This window comes from Oryza glaberrima, chromosome 11 (assembly GCF_000147395.1).
Source record: "Oryza glaberrima chromosome 11, OglaRS2, whole genome shotgun sequence".
In the NCBI taxonomy this organism is placed as follows: Eukaryota; Viridiplantae; Streptophyta; class Magnoliopsida; order Poales; family Poaceae; genus Oryza; species Oryza glaberrima.
The window spans coordinates 4,418,631-4,442,375 of NC_068336.1; the positions used below are offsets into that span (position 1 = coordinate 4,418,631).

Below are 23,745 nucleotides of genomic sequence, written 5' to 3' on the forward strand. Positions count from 1 at the left end.
AATGCCAATAAAAAGGAGAAACAGCGGGCGGGGTGTATAGGAGTGTAGTTGTAGAGCCGCCGATGGTTGGCGGGACTTCTAGAAAATAAAAAATAAATTCCAACGATAGTTATGTTCGATTTTTAGAATCCCAAAGTCAATAAAGAGTAGGCGGCGGATGGGCCATAGAGGAGTATAGTGGCATCGTTTGACGGAACTTCTAAAATTTATAAAAAATAAAACCCAACAAGACAATAAACACTATAAACTACAAGGACCAATTTTTAAAGGTTTGGAACTTCTAAAAAGTAAAAAAAAACGAATGATAATGATGTTCGATTTTAAAATCTCAGTGACAATAAAGAAGGAAGGCAGTGGGCGAGCCATAAAGGAGTACAATGGAAAAACCGCTGACGGTTTGGTGGGACTTCTATAAAGTAAAAAATGAACCCGAACGATAATTATGTTTGATTTTTAAAATCCCAATGACAATAAAGAGAAAAGGCAGTGGACGGGCCGTAGAAGAGTATAATGCTAGCGTTCGATGGAACTTCTAGAAATTATAAAAATAAAACTCAGCGAAACAATAAACTCTAAAAATTACAAGATTCAATTTTTAAAGGTTTCAAAGAGAATAAATAGAAATAGTGGTAGATCGAGCAAGCAAATAAAGAAGGATATGACAGAAGTAAGGGGTAGCAGCTAGTGTGACTTTTAAAAACTATATAATTAGAAATACGGTGATGATAAGGTTTGGTTTTCAAAGTCATAAGACAACAACATAGCTATTTAATAAATTTGAAGTAAAATCATACTGAAAAATATATGATTTTGTTTGGGTGCTAGCCGCGCAATTGCGCGGGTCACCCAACTAGTTAAATCAATTGGAGAGATGGCTATATATATATATATATATATATATATATATATATATATATATATATATATATATATATATATATATATATATATATATATATATATATATATATAGATAGATAGATAGATAGATAGATGTTTGGAGAGAGTGATTTGGGTGGTGTGTTGGAGACGCTTTGACCCTCTATAAAATTAGTTGATACCGGAGCATACGCACGTACCTTAGCTATTAGACCACCACCTGCTTCAATTCCGGGCTCGTACATGTGGAGGCTCAAGGTGTCGGAGGGCGGCAGCCCATGGCTGCGGTCGGTAAACAATCTCCTCGGCCGGCAAGTGTGGGAGTTCGACCCTGACCTCGGCACGCCAGAGGAGCGCGCCGATGTGGAGAAGGCGCGCCGCGAGTTCGCCGACCACCGCTTCGACCGCAAGCATTCTAGCGACCTCCTCATGCGGATGCAGGTTCGTCCATGTCCACGACACATCGACCACATCTTCTCCTGTGGTCCTTGGCGCAACCCGTTGTACAAAATATTTTTAATTTCCAACACGGGAAGCTAGCTAGTGTTAAAAAAAATTAAGCTGGTTCACTGGAACAAGGCAGAGCTGTGCGCTAAACTGATCCTAATTCACACTAATCTACTTAACTTCTCTTGTAAATTAAATTGGCACTGAAAAAAAAACATACACTGTTCTGTGCTCTGGTGTAAGCTAATGCTTTCGAGGACTTTCATTCTGAGCTCATGAGACCACACTGATAACTCTCTTACCTTCTCTCTATTTTGCAGTTCGCTAAAGAAAACTGTCAAAGGCTGGACCTTCTCGCTGTCAAGCGTGGAGAGCATGAAGACGTCATGGGGGAAGCTGTGTGGAGCTCTTTGAAACGGGCCGTAAGCCGCGTTTGTAATTTGCAGGCACATGATGGACACTGGCCCGGGGATTATGCAGGACTTATGTTCCTTTTGCCAGGCTTGGTACCTGCTCTAGCTTGTTTTATCTACTACCTTCATTTCAGGTTATAAGACTTTCTAGCATTGCCCACATTCATATAGATGTTAATGAATCTAGACAAACATATATATCTAGATTCGTTAACATATATATGAATATGGACAATACTAGAAAGTATTATAATATGAAACGAAGGAAGTATTTATCTATTATATTATTAAAACAGTTTTGAAACGAGTCATTACGTTCCCTTTGGAGCCTAGAAATTACCACATTAATCGAAAAAAAAAAAAATATTGACCGCGTTAGATCATAGTATATCCATATTTTAATGGTCTTAGATTGATATAACAGGAAAAACAATGGATATAGACTCCCGCATATAGTCATAAAAGGATAGAGTCTGACCATATCGACTAAATCGAGCCCGTATAGTAGAAGTCATACACGTAAAAAAAAAAGGCATCTGCATCTCCCGCGTATGCAAATATATTATGAGTTTTCTTCTTCCTTAGCACTTTATGTTCTTCCCTGAAACATATCTATCCTGGCTTGATGCATTATCTTAAAAAGTATTTTATTTGTGTATACGTTTGCACAAAAATAATGTTAGGTCTTTAAATGATTTTCTTAAAAAATATTAGTTTTATATATTCTTCCTGTCATCGAAGGAAAAAAAGATAAAATTTAAGTAGGAATACAATGTATAAATTACCAATTTTTTTTTAATAAAACGAAAATTGAAATAGCATACATCTAGAAAACAACACGAGATTAATTAAAATTTAGAATAGAAAATAAAATAAATTCCAAACTGGATTTTCAGTACAAATTTCAAATAATCTTTAAAAAACAACCAAATTCAAAATAAAATATAATAAAATAATTTTATAAGTAAAGACTGCATAGCAAGAATAATGAGTTTAAGTAGGATTATAATTTAGATCGTGGTCGGTCTAGATTTTAACGGTTAAGATTCAATAAGAATCCATAAAAAGTTCTGGAAAATTACAGTCGTCTACCTAAAGTGCATTAGAAATAGACACATCAGTACATTGCAACAACAAACTATGACTCGGATACGTAGAAAAAATTCAAACAAATTAAGTAGAAAAAATTGGAATAATAAATCAAATAAATTCCAAAATTGGATTTCAACACAAATTCTAAATAAACTTTAAAATCATTAAAGGATCAAAATAAAAACTCACTTTGGATGGTAGATAGTCCCACATTAATCTGAGTAAAAATAAAGAAGAGTTCAAGTAGAAATATAATTTAAAAATATACCATGTTTATTTTAGATGTTAGAAATTCTCACATTAATTGAAGAAAAAGAGAAATATCCTTAGAAATAATTGAATACAAAACAAAATTATATCCTTAGAAATACTAGAAAGGGTTGTAAAAGGAGGAATTAAGAAAAGGTTGCATAACCGGTGGGCATCCTAATACGATCCGGACTATTATGAGGACTTTAGCCTAATGGAATTTTTTTCTTTAAAAAAAAAAAGACTCGGGACCTGCTAGAAAAATTGAAGGCCTTCCGATAGGGGAAAAAAACATGCAGAGGCGTTGTTCGATCAGGCTGAACTGCTTAAGGCTCATGTACAGGCATTCAGCCCTATATTGCAGCCATACATCGATTATCTCATTAAAATTTGAAATAAAAAAATACATTGTAAAATTGGATTTCAATATGAGTTTCAAATAAACTTAAAGAATCATTAAATTCTGAAATGAAAATACAATATCAAGAACTACCAGAGGGCGATGACAGGAGGAAAGCGGGTAAGACAGGGGATACGGTGTCGACCACATATATGGGACTTCTATCGTAATCAGAGCGACAATAAGTTTAATGAAAATATAATATCAAGAACTACCAGAGCTACCAAAGGGTGATGACAGGCGGAAAGCAAGTAAGACAGGGGATACGATGCCGACCACATATGTGGGACTTCTATCGTAATCACAGCGACAATAAGTTTCAATTTTGTTTGGCACTAAACGATAAAGAAAAATAAAGATGGCATGGCTTGACGAGTGGATAGACGAAAAAGGAGTAGGGAGGCAGTGGTTTCCATGGGAGAGCAAACCGAGAAGCAACAAATGAGTAAAGCAATGGTGACGGTGTCTAAAAACTATAAAAAGAAACCCGAACAATGCTAAGGTTCAATTTTTAAAGTGCCGATGCCAATAAAGATGAAAAATAGCAGTACCGTTAGATAAGTGGATGGGCAAGAAAGGAGCAGGGAAACGACGATTTGCCATCGAAGAGTGAGCTGAGGGATGGCAAATGACAATAAAGAGGGGAGCAACAAATGGACTGTAAAGGAGTACATCTAAATATTGTAAAAAAAACCTCAACTATAACTAGATCCAATTTTAAGAATCCCAATATCGATAAAGAGTAAATGTGGCATATAGGTCATAAAGGTGTAGGTTCATGGTGGTTGACTGGACTACTAGAAAGTAAAAGAGTAAACACACAATAATCAGGTTTTATTTTTAAATTTCCAATGACAATAAAGAGGGGAGGGGGCAATAAGCGGACAGTAAAGGAGCAGGGTGACGATATTTGACTGGACTTCTAAAAATTGTAAATACAGAACCTGACAAGACAACAAACTATGTAAGATCCAATTATTTTAAAAGTGGATGAACATAGAAGTCATGGAGGGCTAGATAAACAATTAAACGGCCAGTTAAGGAGTAAGGGATGGTGGCTGATGTGACTTAAAAATATAAAATTAAAAACTCGATGATCATGAGGTTTAACTTTTATAAAGTCCTAAGAGAATGATATTATTATTTAATAGTTCTTAAAGAAAATTATGTGTAAAAAGATTGAAAAATTTTATCTGGGTGCTAGCCGTGCAATTGTGTGGGCCACCCTACTAATTTATTGTATTCCACGACACACCGTGCTATTTTGATAATTACCCACGTCACGACCTGGGTGCATTTAATTTTGTATATGCAGAATGCACCCACCCTCTAGGGTGTTTGGTTCACAGGGACTAAAATTTAGTCTCTTTCACATCGGATATTTGGACGCTAATTTGGAGTATTAAACATAGACTAATTATAAAACCCATTCTATAACCTTGGACTAATTCGCGAGACGAATCTATTGAGCTTAATTAATCCATGATTAGCCTATGTGATGCTAAGTAAATATTTGCTAATTATGTATTAATTAGGCTTAAAAAATTCATCTGGCGGATTAGCTCTCATTTATGAAATTATTTTTTATTAGTCTATGTTTAATACTCCAAATTAGTGTATAAAATCCGATGTAACAAAAATTTAAAAAAAAAATTTAGCCCCATCTAAAAATTGCAGTCTTGTTGTAACTGCTCGATCCAAATTGCAACTCGAACCGTTGCAGCCGGCTCCATCCGAGTTGCAACCAGCTCGGTCCGAGTTGCAACTGGTTCGGTCCAATTGCAATCCGTTCCGTCAAGCTGCAATTGGTCTAGTCTCTTGGTTGCAACTGCAGCGTACGTGCATTCTGAATAGAGAATGCAACTGGGTGCATTTTAGCCTCATATGTAAATTGATTTTTCAGTTCTTGCTAGGTAATTAAGAAAGCTGATCATCATTATGTTTTGACTCGCATGTGCTCAGATTATAACATTGCATGTCAGTGGAGTTCTGAACATTGTTTTATCATCGGAACATCAGAAGGAGATGCGCCGGTACATCTATAATCACCAGGCAAGGTTACTTTAATTAATTTGTTGATAAACTTTACATTACTTTTCGTGAATATATGTTGGAAACTGAACTTAATTACCACAGCATCAACGTGAACAGATCTCGTTTATGCCACATGCTAATGCAACCACATTAAACAAATTAATGTGACTAGCTAGAACATCTCCACCCTAAATGCAAGATTCAAACATGCATAAGTCTAGATTATTCCTAACAATTAATATATATAATTGCAGAATGAAGATGGAGGGTGGGGGTTGCACATTGAGGGCCACAGCACCATGCTTGGCTCATCCCTGAACTATGTTGCTTTGAGATTGCTTGGGGAGGGTCCAAATGGTGGAGATGGATGCATAGAGAATGGTCGAAACTGGATTTTAGATCATGGAGGAGCCACATTTGCGTCATCATGGGGGAAGTTCTGGCTCTCGGTATGGGATTAATACACTTCTTTGTTTATGGCATTTATGCCATTTCAAACTTTTTCAAACTGGTTTCATATATGGAGAAGCTTCCGTAGTTTTATTTCACTTATTATCTCAGGTACTTGGAGTATTTGATTGGTCCGGTAATAACCCAGTGCCACCAGAGTTATTACTATTGCCGTATCAACTGCCATTTCACCCAGGTACCGCTTGCTTTCTTGAGGCACCATATTCATGCACGTGTTGTATAGGGAATGTGTTTGGGGTTAGCCCCAAAAAATCTTAGTCGCAACTTAAATTTAGGAAAACCTGGGGTGTTTGGATTGTAGCTATGCCAACACTATCGGTATAGGGAGCGTATCCTATGCACACAGGCCCTCGCGTGTACATACCGTGTACACCAACTAAAAATTATCACAAAAAATTCTAGAAAAATTTATACATGTACTTTCAATAGTATTACATCTACGTACAAAGTCGCATCTTCAAATTCATTCTATGTAGAGAATAACAAAAAAGATAAATTTCTAACAAAATTGCAACCTTAAAACTGTCAGACTTTTTGTTTTTTTTGTTACGGCTAAAATATAATGAATTTGACGTTAAGATTTTACCCCTAGGTGTAATACAATTGAAAGTATGTGTATGATTTTTTCTAGATTTTTTGGTGACATTTTTTAGTTGGTGTGCACGTGTGTACACGTGAGAACCTGTGTGCATAGGATATGTTGCCATCAGGATATACCACATATATATGGGCCTTATGTCAGCTCTATGGACAGCCCCCATGTACAAGTAGTCTAATTCGCGACTAATCGCGCTCGCTACCCCTCACGGGACTAGACGCGTGTCGCACGCGGAGAGGAGCCGGCAAACGCGCGTACGGTTTTTTTTCTGTTTTTTTTCTTCCGTATCCTCTCCAGTTTTCTTTTTTTTCTTTTTTTTCTTTTCCGTATATTTTTCTTTTTTTTGGTTTTGTAATACGTATGTACGCAAACTTTGTATACACATATTTTTTTTGTTTTTTATATGTAAGCACACAAACGAAAATTTTTGGTTTTGTATACACGTATTTTTTTTTGTTTTGTATACTCTAACATTGTCTATGACATGTGGGTCTAGTGTCAAATCGTTAAGCACCTCGTAAGAGTGGCAAATAGTTAAAAGCCTCCTTGAGCACGTCCTCCCTCAGACCGTGCTGGTACATCTTAAATCCATGCAGAGAGAGTGTGCTGCCACCTCTATTAAATATGTTTTAAAAAATATAAATCATATTTACGTGCAGTGCAATATATATAGGTATCCATGCATGTGTACATGAGTACTACTAAATAATGCAGTAACGCATGCAATGTGAAAAAAATACATATTTACGGGTGTTAATAGAAGAAAAGACATATGCTGCAACACCATCAGTTGCAACAAAGATTTCTAATCTAGTGCTGTCATAGAGGTTTTTCGTTTAAATAAAAAAAATGACCATAAATGTACAGGTTTCATAAAATCTGTGCCTAAATTGTAATTTTGAGATATTTTTACATTATAAAGCTGCTTCTTGAGATTTGTTTTTTACCTTGGTACCAGCCAATTAGACTATATCCAATCATTAAAATATTGCATCATAAAATTCTTCATTTGTGTACGTAGCTAACCAATTCAATTTAGTAGTGAACAATCAAATCATGCATTCAACTGCAATACACCGAATTGATAAATGTTAAAATTTCTATGTTGTTGGCCATTCATTGATAATATGATGTATTACTGATTCACAACATAATGCAGGTCGAATGTCGTGCTATATCCGAATGGTGTATATACCCATGTCTTACGTTTATGGAAAAAGGTTTGTTGGCCCAGTAACACCAGTTGTGCTAGAGCTAAGAAGTGAACTATACAATGACCCCTATGATGAGATTGACTGGAACAAAGCTCGTACTCAGTGTGCAAAGGTTGGTATAGAAAATTGTGTAGTCAATGTACTGTACTATTTTTTTATTAATGTACTGTACCACTAAAAAACTGTTGTTTGGAAAATATATTAACAACAAACTATTTGCTAATTACATATACTACCTTGGTTCTTAAATATAAGATGCCATTGATTTTTTTTCATTCATTTGAGTTTTCATATTTCCGACAAATATTTATTGAAATAGACAAATATATTTGTTAACCATAAAATAGTTCTGATGTTAGATCAAATGTTACCCATTTCACTTTAAACTAATTGATTAAATAAATATTGTGAGTCATTTGAGTAAGAAGTTAATGGTATCATACTTTTAAGAGCGGAGCTAGTACTTGACATTAATGTATTGTACCATTAAAATATTGTTGAATCACGACAAACTATTGGCTAACTACACATACTTTAAAACAAATATAGCTCTATAATTAGCGTCTTAATCGTCTCACCAGAATATACAAGTCAAATATTTTTAACTTTAACTATTAATAGAAAAAAATAAAGAAGATCAATCATATAAAATTGATGTTATTAGATTTATCATTATACAAACTATTATAATATGCAACTCTTTTTATTTTAAATATTTTATTTCTATAGATATTGTTAGTCAAAATAGTATCTCGAAGATCGTGTTAGAGTTTAAAAAATACTTATATTCTGAGACGGAGGGAGTAGTGAAACAAGAAAGTATATATATATATGTATATATACGTATGTATGTATATGTATATATATATATATATATGTATATGCATATATATATATATATATGTATGTGTGTGTGTATATATATATATATATATATATATATATATATATATATATATATATATGTATATATGTATGTTTATATATATATATATATATATATATATATATATATAAGAGATGTCATATTATAGATGTCATATCATCTTATTCTGTTACCAAGACTTTTCTACTGTCTAGATGATCATTTATATGCTCACACCTCAGGAAGATATGTACTATCCACGTTCATCCAATCTGGATATGTTTTGGTCCTTTCTCGACAAGTTTATTGAACCAGTTTTGTTGCGCTGGCCTGGGAGAAAACTGAGGGAGAAAGCTCTGGCCACTTCCATGAGGAATGTTCACTATGAAGATGAGTGCACTCGATACATCTGTTTGGGTGGTGTACCCAAGGTAAACTGACTATGATTGTTTGTTACTTTTTACATAATAGAGGTGCTGTCTTCTTGCTTAGAACTTTCTTGATGCTAATTGACGCAGCTACTTTTTTAGTGACCTTGCAAAAAAAATACATGAGTGGGTAGTAACACTCCATTTATTTTAGGAACAAGTCCATCTTTAGTCTTTTATAATATGACAGTGCATATACACATAGCGTCCCTATACATTTTCATGGCGCGTAAACAAGAAAGTACTCCATCTGTCCCAAATAACTATTTTATTTTGTCTTTTCTAAATTAATAGTAATTTGGAAGGAAGGGAGTACTATGGTTGATGACTACATATATATGGCTTATGAGGACCGCGCGTAGCGTGGGTGGCAGGAGCTAGTGGCTTGCTCCATGCTAACCAGCGTTGAGTCCCAGACTTAACACTCGTCTCTCGCCCATGGGGAATTTTCCCCTTTTTCTCCGGGACTGTCTTCAGATGGTCCCGGGTAGATAATAGGGTACAAACATGCGTGCGCGTTTAGTGGGACGGTACGTTTCCCGTGCACTGAGAACTAGTGCCTACAATCTCTTTCCTAGTGTGTGTGCGTGTGTCGTGGTGTGAGTATGGTGTATGTAAAGTGTGTATCCTAAGTTGTACCCTTCAAAAAAACATATATATATGGCTTATAGGAACAATCTAATCTCACGGAAGATTGTTTTGCGCTCTGAGTTGGAAAGTGTTCTACTATTAGCAACGACGACATTACTATGTGGAAAACAAATTGTGATCATCAAAATGCTTGGTAGAATAGCTTAATTAGTGAGAAAATATTGTAACGGCATCTTGTTATTTATTTCAGCATATACATTAGGAAAAAGTAGTATCATAAACCACCACTAATACATAAATTATTTGTAGGGGTGGACAAAAAGATCTGTCGCCCATGGAAATATACTTCCTCTATTTCACAATATAAGTCATTTTAGCATTTTTCACATTCATATTGATGCTAATGAACCTAGACATTGTGAAATGGAGAGAATATTCGAGAATCCTAATTCGCGCGCGCGCCGGCAGCGTGCACTCTCGGCCCACACAGCCCACGCGGCGCGCGCGATTTTTTTTGGCTAACCTACCGCCATTTTCTTTTTTTCGCTTTCTTTTTTTTGTGATTTTTTTCGCTTTCCTTTTTTTGCATTTTTTCCTGATTACTTTTTAATCTTTCAGCATCAAGTGTTTTCATTTTTTTTTTTTGAAAGTTTTTAAATCTTGACTTGAAAATTTTTAAATCTTTAAATTTTCAAATCTCGAGTTGAAAGTTTTCAAATTTCGAGTTGAAAGTTTTTAAATCCGAGTTGAAAGTTTTCAATCCCGAGTTGAAAGTTTTCAAATCTGAGTTGAAAGTTTTCAAAATCTCGAGTTGCTCTCGAGTTGAAAGCTTTAAACCCTAGTAGAAAGTTTTTCAAATTTGAGATGAGAAGTTGTAAGTTTTCAAATTTTGACTTCAAAAATTCAAATTTTGAGTTGAAAAGTTTTTAAATCTAGATTGAAAGTTTTCAAATTTTGACTTCACGTGTAGATATGTTTAAATCTGTTACTTAAAAAATTAGGACACGGTAAATTACTGAGAAATCAAAACTAGTTATGATACTAATTACGGTGTTAATCATGGGCTGTCGCGCGAGGGTTGGGCCGCGTGCGTGTTGCCGACACGCACGCGCCAACTAGGAATCCCCGGAAGTATTTACCATGGGTGGACGTGGAAGGCAAGCCACCCCTAAAAAGCAGCTCCATTTCCAAGGGCGGAACACGTACAAACGGGGATACAACTTCCAATCCAAGTAACAAGCAATGAAAGGTGAACCGCTTTAACTTCGATCCGGTTCTGGAATTCACACTGCACACGCTCCGAGAAACCGATCAATTAATTTTCTCTTGATGAATGGGTTCAAATTCTTATCCTAATTGGACATATACTGATATAGGCTTTAACACCATATGCTACAGCTAGCTTCATTACCTTGAGGTCGTGTCCTTCAGACAACGGGTAGTATGAACAAACATGTTGAATAGTTTTGCTAACTTCAAATCAGAGAGATCCACTATCTGTCTATCCATCTCTATTCTAATCACAACCTCTCAAGAAATTCCAATGTTAGTTTGAGAAAATAATTGACTGTTAATCCACTGTGGGGCCAAGTAATAATGGTGTGGAATAAAGATTTACCACCCCCAGGTCAAAAAAAAAAAGATTTACTACCCACGAGTCCATATCCCTCACGTTTTATCCGATGACAATTTCCTGAGATCATATCCACATAAAGGCAAAATCTAAATCAAAAGTTCTCTCGTTTTAGTGCTAACGAGAGGGGTGTGGCTAATGGGCGATCAATCGCTCCAAAGGAGCGATCCCCATGCCCCACTGTACACACCTCTCCTCTCCTCCCCTTTTTCTCTTCCTACTACACTATAAATTTTTTAAAAAATAAAAAAACAAAGTTGGAAAATTTTATGTATAGAAATACTATATATAAAAATATTTGAATTCAAATTTAAATTTGAAACGGGTATGTAAACTTTTGACTTATAAACTTTGGGTCTATAAACTAATATTTGAATTCAAATTCAAATTTGAATCGTGTATGTAAACTTTTGACTTATAAACTTTGGGTCTATAAACTTTAGGTGTATAAACTTTAGATGTATAGAAATACTATATATAAAAAATATTTGAATTTAAATTCAAATTTGAATAGGATATAAAACTTTTGATTTATAAACTTTGGGTTTGTAAACTTTAGATGTGTAAACTTAAGGTGTATAAACTTTAGGTACATAAATAAATTAAAATTGAAAAGTAATGCGGTGCCAAAAAAGGAAACCACGTGGAGGAGAGGGGGGAAACCGATCGCTCCTGGCGATCAATCGCCAACTAGGAGTTTCGTAACGAGAAACTCTATCTCGATGCCTTAACTGTAGTACTCCCATCAAGTAAGTAGAAAATATATTCCTATCACCTATATTTCAAATAAAATTTTCTCTTAAACTACACATCTGATTTATGATCCAATTACATGGTTGTGTTCGTAAGAATTAAATCTTTACAACAAGATCTCACATGATTATATTTTGATGAAAAATTACAAATTACTTTTATAGTATATCTAAATTACTTTTGGATTTCACTAAATTACTTCTTATACATATAAAAGTAATTTCAGTAAAACTTAAAAGTAATTTACATAAATTATAGAAGTAACTTTATCATGACATTAAAAGTAGATCCGTTATGGAGGTAAAAACATGAGTCTATCTAAAAATTAAATTTAATCAGCACAAATTATGGAATTGACTAAAAAAGATAATAAAATAAACAACTCACAACATTATGATTGTATAATAAATAATTTAATCAAATCGAAAAGTAATTTATATATATGATAAAAGTAACTTACATATACAATAAAAGTAATTTACAACATAGATATTTCTTTTATCAAAATATAGTCATGTAAGATCTTGTTGTAAAAATTTAATTGCAACGAACACAATGGTGTAATCGGATTATAAATCAGATAAATAATTTAAAAAGAAAAATCTATAAGAAGAAAAAAAACATGTATCATTTGGTGTACTAGTATGCAACCAGGTCTAAGATGAATCTCTGGTTAAAACAATATAGAGTGCGGTCACTATGTAGTCATGTCCCTAAAATGTACACTAAGAAATCAGAGTCATCCATCCAAGAAATCCGAAACCCTCAACTGTAATATCCATGCCCTATGTATCACTGTAGTAGTAGTTGATGGCCTATGTGGCCCAACTGTAGTAGTGACATGGTGGGGTTGGTACAACGTTCTATGTTTAGGGGTGAGGGGCCAGCAAATACTCGTTATTGCTCGAAATGTAATAACTTTGGTTTTAACCGTTTTACATGAACTGATCCTCATATAGGTTACGATTTACTCTCCTCATTCCAAATTGATCTGTATATTTCATAGGTACACCAAGATTAAGAAAAGCTAATAACTCTTTCATACTCTAGCAACAAACTCGATGCATGCACCATCCCCACTATTTCCTAGCCAATAGTAAATCAAGATATTGAATGTGGGTTATAAATACTTGTGTGCATAGATGCATGCATCAATGTCTGTTTACTCCAATGCACAACTAACGAATAGACTTAATGAATGAACACAAATATGTAGATCATTTAGGAATGACCTAAAAAAACTATATGTAGACCAATTTGGAATGGAGAGAGGGAGTATTACTTTGTGTACTTCATAGTTATTGAACTTCTGTCAGAAATTAGTTTATGCCCTAGTGTGGTTACATTTGTTTCCCATCAGCTTGTCACTAATAGCTGAAAAATAAAATAACTAAGTAAATTATACACAGGCATTAAATACTCTTGCTTGCTGGGTTGAAGATCCAAGCTCAGAGGCATTCAAATGCCATATTGCACGCGTATATGATTATTTATGGATCGCTGAAGACGGCATGAAGATGCAGGTAAGTTTTGGTCGTTCTTTGAGTTTTTAAGGCTTACTTCCTGCTATTTGCTTCGCAACATTCCATACAATGGCTACTGCATTAACAAACTAATCAACATTAATTTACACTTCAACGGTGTTTACTAATTGTTGTTCATGCTCAATAAAACCATTTTTAGTATACTGAATATTTCATAATTGTTGAGATTGATGTATAGTTTTTTTTTTTTTTTTTTTTTTTTTTTTTTTTTTTTTTTTTTGCGGGGAGATTGATGTATAGTTTAATAGATGAAAAGTCCTTCCTACTCTCTCAATATAAGTCCTTGAATATACTACTATTCGGGCAAGGTGAAGGTAAATAGAAAAATTACATGCAAGGACTCCACTGCTACCTTGGTGGGTAGTCAGTACGAGTTTTAATTTGGGCTACGCAGCCATTTGCAGTTGCTCAGAAGTCTCCACTAGCATTCATATTAGCATAAATAATCTCCATTAGCATTCAAATTTAAAAATGAGTAAATTTCACAAAATTACATGTTTTATGGTTTAAGTTGCAAAAAACCACATACATTTTGATACTTGACACTTAAATCCATATATTTTAGTAGTTTAGTTTCACAAAACCACACTATCGATGAATGGATTAACCCTTGAGATGGCGTGTTTGTTCCATATAGGATAAGGACGTGACATCCTATTAATTTCGTGCGATGGTTGGTAATAGGATGCCATATCCTTGTTCTAAATGAAACAACCATGCATGGCATCTCGCGGGTGAATCCATTCATTAATAGTGTGGTTGTGTGAAACTACACTATCAAAATATATATACTTAAGTGTTAAGTATCAAAGTGTGTGTGGTTTTCTGCAACTTAGACCATAAAACGTATAGTTTTGTGAAATTTACTTTTTAAAAATTACTATTCATAACATAAATGTGTGGTGGAGGTGTGGAGCAGCAGCGCCCCGATTTCACTGCAGGGTTACGACTTCTCAGGCCCTACAACGTTAACTGTTCGCTGCAGATTTACGATGGCAGCCAGGTATGGGACGCAAGTCTCACAGTTGAGGCCCTTGTGGCTACTGACCTTGTCAAAGAGCTTGGACCAACTCTTAAACGAGCGCATTCCTTCCTTAAGAATTCGCAGGTATATATAATCATGCCATTAGACCTCAGTAATTTGTCCATAAAATGTCAATTTCAATCAGCATTAATTAATGGTTATGTATAATAAGGAAAGCTATTTTCTATATGAAATTAAGTTGCTTGACAATTGCCCCCGAGATTTCAACCGCTGGTATCGCCATATATCCAAAGGTGGATGGACATTTACAACAGCTGATGATGGCTGGCAAGTTTCAGATTGCACGGCGACAGCACTGAAGGTAAACGATTAAATTTTCCTTATTACCAATATAGATAGATGATTTTTCATCTATTTTAATTTCTTTCCCTTTGTCTACCGAAAACGTTATATATGTGCTCATGCATACACAAAAAATAAAGTAATTCTTTCAGAAGCATACTAATAGTTTTCCTGGACACCACTACTAAAAAACTCCTTTTACAGTTGCTGCAGAACTATTACCGCAGTAGGATAAAGAATTTGCTGTCAAATAAATTAGTATAATGTTGGAATGGCCATATATATATATGGGGCATGCATGAATGAAAGTTATCTTTTTTATTGTCCAACCAAATTAAGTTGGAGAACTAAGATACTATACATTATTTTCTCGAATACATTATAGAATAGCTGCAAATCGTATTATTATGGAAGGATAGAAAAAAACCTCTAGAAAGAACACGCCCAAATCAAAAGATGCATAATTACAACCCACCAAAGTTAAATTAGATGGGCTGGCGATACAAACACCACGTAGGATTTTTGAATGATGTGGAGGAGAGATAGTTGAGGAGAGAGAACGAGCGAGCGACTAATTAGTCGTCCGGCTCCACGCGCGACCTAAGGTCGTGGGCCCGCCTCCTGCAAGGATGGCGCACGCCGCACACCTGCGCTAGCCGCAAGCCCGCATCGCATGCCTCCATCCGCCCTCGTCGGCGGATTAGGATTCGGTGACATTCCCCCGTGACATTCTCGGTGACATTGAGTCACTGACACATAGGTCCTGAGAATGTCGCGGGGGTATGTCATCGAATCCCAATCCCTCGTCGGCACGGCCGTCGTCGGGGTCGCCGCCGTTTTCTGCGTCCGCGTCGTCTGGATCGACCGCCGCCCCGTCTTCCGCGTTCGCCATCGTCCGGATCAACCGCCGTCGCCCGAATCGGCCGTCGTCGTCTTCCGCGTCCGCCGTCGTCCGGCTCGGCCGTCCTCGTCTTCCGCGTCCGCGTCGTCTGGATCGACCACTGACATCTTCCGTGTCAGCCGTCGTCGTCTTCCAGCACGGCCGCCGTCGCTTGCCGCGTCGCCCAGCACGCCCGTCGTCGCCTTCTGCGTCGCCCAGCACGGCCGCCGTCGCCTGCCGCGTCGCCCAGCACGGTTGCCGTCGCCTTCCGCGTCGCCCAGCACGGCCGCCGTCGTCCAGCTCGACCGCCGCTGTCTCCCGCGTCTGGCGCACGGCCGCGGCCTTCGTCCTGCTCGTATCCCGCGTTATCCGCACGCCCGCCGTCCGGCCTGACCGCCGCCGTCTCTCACGTCTGCCGCATGCCCGCATGGCGCTCTCATCATGCACAGTCGCCGGCATCACTCACATCCGTCGCACGGCTGCCATCCATCATCCATGTAAAGAAGAAACAGAAGACAAAGACAGGCAAGATCGCAAGCAAGGAAGGAGGATAGGAGGGAGAAAGAGAAAGGTGGGAGAAGATGGTGGGTCCCATTAAGATAATAAACTATTTGTGCTATAGTATTTCTATTGTACACATTAGCTATACTGTTTATATAGATGATATGGCTAATTTTTGGAGCCAACAGCAGGCTACGTTATTGACCTTGCTCTTAGCTGAAGAACTGTGGGTCCCACCTGCCCTTACTCATTCCTTATCTTCTTTATTTTCTTCCTTTCCACCATCTTCTTCCCCACCACGCGTCTGCACCAGCAGCATGTACAGCCCCCCCACCTCCCTTTTTGTTTCGCATGACGAAGAGTTGAAGACAACGGGTGTGGATGGATCATGGCAGAATCAATATCAGCATCTTACACGTGTCCTTTCATTGCTTATGGTAGCCACACACGTTCATCAAATAAATAATATAAGGATTTCGCAAATCAGAACAGAAACACCACTGTCAATGAAAGGACCACCATAGCACATGACAACACATGGAGGTGTTCCTGGATCAGTATATATTAAGACCAAACTCTTTAGATACTAAATAATTGATTGTAGAAACTGGTAGCAACTTTTAAGGGGTGGACTTTCTAGCCATAGAAAATGTGAATATGAATATTAGAGACTAGCTGTTATCTAGTTAACCTCATATCATGGTTGTCTCCTTCAAATAATTAATGAGTTGTCCAGGACATTAAAATGGCCAAATTGGATTTGAGTAAGGGTTGAAGAAAGTTTTAATTATGGAATAGGTTCAAGTTCAAACTAGTCAAGTAAAATATAACAAAATTCAAGAAAATCCCATCTGCAGCATCATTCTTGGGTGCAAGTTCATTATTAGTGCTGTTAAATTGGAGTAAATAACTAGCCCAGTGCAATAGTAATTTGTTTATGCTTATTGTTGGTTCCAAATATTAAATGTTTAGCTAATTTTCCCAACTTGAAACACATGCATGTTGGAATTACAACAAAACAATAGGGTGTGCGAGTGCCTGCGGGAAATACTGAGGGGGAGAGGGAGCAAATGGTCATGGAACATATAGGGCCTCCACTTTTTGCCCTCCACATTTTTAATTATATTATCTTTGTGTCATCAAGTAACACACCAGATACACATTTAGTACAGTCAGTTAAAAGACTTGGCTCCCTTGAAGTAATATTACAGTTGGCCATGCACTGTACAACATGTTTATCAATATCAGTTCGTAGATCCTCACATGGTTCAAGAACTCAAGATAATGAACCAGCTGTACTGTCAACATCTTTTTTAACCAACTGTTGCATGTTGTTTTTTGTTTCTTAATAAATTTCTTTGGTTTTTAAAAGTATCTATGCTGTTACAATTTACGTACAGGCATGTCTATTGTTATCAAGGATATCTCCTGAAATCGTTGGTGAACCACTGGAAATTGATGCACAATACAATGCTATTAATTGTCTGATGTCTTTCATGGTAAACATTTTTCAATCTTCCGTCTACTATTCTGCACGAGTTGTTGTAGTCAATGATCAGAATTTTGTACAATATTCAACTTTGAAGAGCCTTGTGTCTGATATGTTTGTGTTAATTACCATTTACAGAATGATAATGGTGGCTTTTCAGCATTTGAACTCGTAAGGTCTAATACATGGCTGGAGGTGAGGAGTTGATTTCTTTCAGGATGCTCCTTTGTCCTTTCCCATATGTTATATACACACGTAAATCGCAATGTACCAAGTTATTTTTTCTGTTGCTAGCAAAAGGGGGAAGATAGCGCGCCTAAATAAGTGGACTTTGCTAATGAATAATAATGATACCAATGCTATATGATAGCGGTATTAATCTGTCCGGGAAAAAAAATACAATTGCACTCTTAACAGGACAAGAGAGAAGATCTCTAACCGTGGTAAATTTATAGAAATAAAGTGTTGCAGTTAAAAAAAAGGTGGATGGAGAAAATCAAGTGCAACGGATCAGAACTTCAAATTCACCCCTGTTTTGTACAATCTCAAGTAAATGGTGTCATAGAATGCAAACTTAAACAGGTTTACTGTTAACATAGTTAAATGCACATATGCATATATGTAAATTAAATGCGTATCTGTTTTTCTCCCTAATTATATGGTCGATCAAAAAGCACAGCTACATTCATCACTATGACTAAATTTGGCTAATACTGACATGTTTTGTTGGAGTTCAGCATATTAATCCTACAGAGGCATTTGGGCGTGCAATGATTGAATATCCGTAAGATGAGATAACCCATTGAATTTCATTTCTTATGTACTTCCCTTTTTTATCGTATATAAGACAATCCCAAACAATATGCATCTGAATTGACAGGTATGTCGAATGTACATCATCATCAATTCAGTGTCTAGCATTTTTCAGAAAACTTCACCCAGGGCACCGCAAGGAAGAGGTGGAAAATTGTATCAGCAAAGGTGCTAATTTCATTGAGAAATCTCAGAGAAGCGATGGTTCATGGTATGTATTAGGACAGGATGCATACATAACTACAAATATGTACGACCGATGATTTTATAAAAAATCCCTACTCAATTCTGATTAAGCTGTGTTCTTACAGGTATGGTTCTTGGGGGGTTTGTTTCACCTATGCCACATGGTTTGCAGTGACAGGATTAGTTGCTGCAGGCAGGACACTTGGGAATAGCGCTACAGTTAGAAAGGCATGTGACTTTCTCTTGTCAAAACAGCTTCCTTCGGGTGGCTGGGGCGAGAGCTATTTGTCAAGTCATGACGAGGTAACTTTCACATCAGCCTTATCAGTTTGGGACAATTTCGTTGATGCTATCACTTCAATGTCCAATATTGATTTTACCTCTATTTTTAGGATTTTTGTTTTTGTCCCCACTTTTTCTTTTAACCGAACAATCTTTTTGCCCCTGTTTTAGATGGAGAAGTTAATGGTGTTAAATACTTGGCAAAAGGACATTTATACTCTCTCCTATCTCTATTTATTAATTGTGTTTTGCCTCCATTTTATGCATGGCTTTGGAAATTTATTTATGTGAATATGTTTCAAATTAAATGATCCACATTGAGTAACATAACAATTTGGACATACTCTAAATTTGATGAAATTTTGACAAAATTCCAGGAACATTTTGACAAAATTTCAACAACATTTTACGCAGTCGTATTAAGTCATTTAACAGCCTCACAAGTATCACAAATTTCAACTCAATGTGACTTGTCCTACAAATCACAGCAACAAAAATACACATGTAGCTAATTGTTGCTTGGATGGACGGCGCCGTCCGGTTTGAACCCGCCGCCGGTGTCGTGTTGCTGCATGCTGATCCTCCGTTAATGGCGTGGAGCAGCGGCCCCGTGCTGTTGTCGAGGAGGCAGGTGGACTGCTTCCCCCTGTACGTACGGGTACGACGCCTCCAACGCCATGCCGCCTGGCCCGCGACGTGGTCCAACCAGGGTTTTCCAAACCACCGGGGCCGGGGTTACCACGCCCCAGCAGTAAGCACGGTTACCACGCGGTAACCGTGAAAAACTGTACAAAACCGTGTAAAATTTATCAAACATTCAAATTATTTTTAAAATTTATTTCAATTTAAGGAGGTTACCGTGGTATTTATATTACCGTACCCCCGCGGTAACTGCGCAGTTACCGGCGGTAACGTAAACCCTGAGTCCAACGACGTCGACACCCACCCATGGCTCGCCGCCACGCAGGTTGTTCGTCCGGATAGACGTGATGCCCTCCACCGCCGCGGCGAACGCCCAGCAGCTCCTGCAGTCACCCTGGTACAGAACGAGAGGACCTAGCCCTCTCCCCGCCGCCTAGCTCTCACAGAGCGCGCGCCTGCTCGCCGGCGGGAGGAGCTGCGCCTGGCCGACGCCTGCTTGCCGCCACCCGCACGCCGCCGCCTGCGCCGCTCGGATTGATTTCGGGACTGACCCGTGTGTGAGTGTGAGAGGAGAGAAGAGACTGTAGGTTAGATATTTCCCAGGGGTACAAAGGTAAATCACAAATTCGAAAAATGTTTATTTACTGCTATAAATCTAGTCCCGCTAACTTCCGTCTAAATCAGGGTTAAAAAAGTATGGGCAAAAATAAAAACCTAAAAATAGGGTTAAAATCAATATCGAACATTAAAGTAGGGGGAGAAACGAAATTATTGTTTTAAGCTGGTATTTAGGGATCAGGATTTTTTGTGGCTAGTGTTGCATGCTGCTATGTCAGGATTTAGTATTTCTACGTATTTCCTACAAGGAGTCAACACAACGGATGCTAATGGATTATTTATTTTCGCAAGAAATTTTGAAAAAAAAAACAGCTTGAAAATTATGGATTTTGGAAAACGAGATTTAGCAACCTGGTTCTAAAAGCTAAAATGAATAGGCCCTAAATCAAGCCTTCAACCACGTAGAGCTGACCAACCATCTTCTGATTTTCATTCAATCAGGTTTACACAAATCTTAAAGGCAACCGACCTCATGGTACGCACACTGCGTGGGCCATGATTGCACTAATTGATGCAGGGCAGGTATGTTCTTTTTTTATGTATAACTTTTGGTCTGTGGATTTTGGGACAATAATATAATGGGCGCATTCACAAGGAAACTAACTCAAGGTGCTGTTATAGGCTGAAAGAGATCCAGTGCCTCTGCATCGAGCAGCCAAGGCTTTGCTCAACTTGCAATTAGAGGATGGAGAATTTCCACAGCAAGTAAGTAACAGCTGACTGCTTACAACAGCAGTGTTAATTTAATTATAAACTATAATGGTAATAAGGTATCATGCACTACTACAGAAAGAGGCCCATCGTTTGGCCTAAACAGCCCAAAAAACAAGCCAAAATTTAAATTTTTTATCTTGATTTTGAGATGCTTTTAACGTAATTTTTATTAATGTTGGCTTTTAAATCGCTACGAACAAATCTATAAAAGTTTTATTTATAAATTAATTTTTATCTTCTAATAAGCCATTTTGGCTTATTAGGCAAAATGGGCAACCGATGGGAGCCAAAGCTTTTGATCGCTGATTCGTAACAACCCCCCCTCCCCTCACCACTGGTTTTGGCAACCACTAGATGAATAGTGACAGCGATAGTGTGTAGTGCATAGTTGCTTGAACCCACAACGATAGCCCTTAAGAATGAAAAAGAACAGTGTAAAAAATAGATAATGGTGGTAAACACTTTTCTCCCAGGAGACTACCTAATGTAGCACTGGATCAATCTTCCGGTAGGTATGATATATAGATTCGATTATTGGTGGATAGTACTTGGCTTAATGATCTAGGCCGGCTTTTAACTCGAACCGTTGAAGAACCCAACTCCATTGATATTGCCAAGGGCGGATCCAACGTGGGTGAGGGAGGGACTTAAGTCCCCCCTACACCTACAAGACCCATGGATATCCTCGAAGCACCCCCTGCGATTTTTTCACTATAAATAATAAACTAAAGGTCCCTAAATAGTTGGAGGTTGAAGAAACTGTGTAATTGAGCCCCTAAATTTTTGTTCCTGGATCCGTCTCTGGATCTTGCCAAGAATGCTTTCCATGCAAAGCGAATCAAAGGACACTAACAAGAAAGTGAAAGAACGTGATCTGAAATTGCAGATGCATATGAAGCGAATCCGAGTATGAAGTTCGAGCTCTTAACATGAAAGGACCTAATTGCCATTGTCGAGAATTAAGAACAAGAACAAGGGGCTTTGGATCACAACAAATGGACATGACATCACAGTTATAGTGAACGATATGTCTAAATAAAACACATGAAACTAAGAGGCGGCTATTGAGCTTTATGCACTATAGGATGACCTAGCTAGGGTTGGGAGGATTATTGCCCGACACGATATGAGGCCCGATACAGCCCAAAACTGGTGGCGTACATAGAGGTGTAAGTGGTTAACCCACGAAACTCACTTATAGACTAAAATAAACCGTAACCTATAAGTGGGTTCGCGGCTGATCCACTTACACCCACCGCGTACGTAGCACCTTGTCGTGAGTTCGTGACTACACGGTATGATCCACAAGATCGGCTTCTAGAGATAATACAAGAATTAACCGAAAGAAATCATTCAGCATTATTAGCTTACCAACGCATCAAATTAAGTATGCGTCGCTTCAATGTCGTATGAAGGAGATATTATCATTTCCGTGTAGGGTGGTCAGCTAGTTCCGAACCGAACGCTAAAGACTGAGTTTGTGACAACTTGTAACTTGGTGCGAGAATATTAATGGCTCGTGTGTATCCACCATGGTGATGTCCTAATTAATCACTACCAGACGATTTTGCACATATGTATCCTCGGGGATTCAAACACTCGTGCGACCAGAGCATACTATGCCATACAGTCGCTTGTGATTAGTGAAGGGACATTTTTACACTCTCTCCCCGTTTCGAAATGTTTGGCGCCATTGACTTTTTTAAACATGTTTAACCATTCATCTTATTCAAAAAATTTAAGTAATTATTAATTCTTTTCCTATCATTTGATTCATTGTTAAATATATTTTTATGTAGGCATATAATTTTACATATTTCACAAAAGTTTTTAATAAGACGAACGGTCAAACATGTGCTAAAAAGTCAACGGTGTCAAACATTTCAAAACAGAGGGAGTAATAACTAATTCTCTTAATCTCGCTATATTAAATATTTGGATATAAGAAAATGAACCCAACTGAAAAGTTCTAAACAATTAAGGTTCATATCTCGTAAAGCACTACAATTTCCTTCTGAGGTCATTTAAAAAATTCAAAATTTTGAATTTTAAAATATCAAAAATATTAATAAAAATATTTCAGCACCTAAACTTATAAATTATTTCATCAACTAAACCATTTTAACTGAAAAAGGTTGTCAACTACAAACTTTTACGCCTAATCGAGTTCTGAAACTTTTTATAGAACTTATCTCCATCTGAAGTCGTTTACAAAATCAAAAATTTAAATTTAGATGAAAACTTGTGAGCTACAAATTTTAGATGTCCTCAAAATCTATAATTTTAATACACAAAAAATAATCGTTATTGATCTCAAAATTTTTACACTAGTCTCAAAATCGTTATTGATCTCAGTATGTTTAAACATAATACACCTGAACCTATTTTGTATATATATCTGTGCACATTTTTTGCATTGTATAATATGGTCAGATACAATAGATCAGTCGTTGAGTTGAAATGAGAGAACATGTTTTATTGTAAATATACATAAACTTTTATTACTATATGCAAACAGTTGATTAAATTTTTATTATGACTGTCAACAACAGGAAATTGTTGGAGTCTTTCTCCAAACTGCCATGGCCAGTTATTCCCAGTTCAGGAACATCTTCCCTATAATGGCTCTCACAAGGTATCGCCGCCGAGTACTGCTTGAAGGCAACATATAGGAGCATGATT

At 37.1% G+C, this 23,745-nt stretch overlaps 1 protein-coding gene across 1 annotated transcript; it reads left to right on the top strand.

The window, feature by feature from the left end:
* The first annotated feature begins 1,095 nt into the window (after window positions 1-1,095).
* On the top strand, window positions 1,096-23,735 carry LOC127754163 (parkeol synthase). The gene is made up of 18 exons (XM_052279637.1): window positions 1,096-1,320; window positions 1,647-1,832; window positions 5,443-5,532; window positions 5,769-5,963; window positions 6,076-6,160; window positions 7,743-7,909; window positions 8,905-9,093; window positions 13,477-13,590; window positions 14,597-14,719; window positions 14,835-14,957; window positions 17,720-17,818; window positions 17,947-18,003; window positions 18,546-18,592; window positions 18,689-18,832; window positions 18,933-19,110; window positions 20,791-20,871; window positions 20,971-21,054; window positions 23,616-23,735. The coding sequence occupies exons 1-18, from the start codon at window positions 1,123-1,125 to the stop codon at window positions 23,733-23,735; spliced, it is 2,280 nt and encodes a 759-aa protein (XP_052135597.1). The 5' UTR covers window positions 1,096-1,122.
* The last annotated feature ends 10 nt before the right edge of the window (window positions 23,736-23,745 follow it).

Coding starts and splice junctions, on each gene's coding strand:
- LOC127754163 (XM_052279637.1), top strand. CDS start 1,123: ATGTGGAGGCTCAAGGTGTCGGAGGGCGGCAGCCCATGGCTGCGGTCG. Junction 17,819..17,946: donor ATTGTCTGATGTCTTTCATG/GTAAACATTTTT, acceptor TACCATTTACAG/AATGATAATGGTGGCTTTTC. Junction 18,833..18,932: donor CAGAGAAGCGATGGTTCATG/GTATGTATTAGG, acceptor GTGTTCTTACAG/GTATGGTTCTTGGGGGGTTT.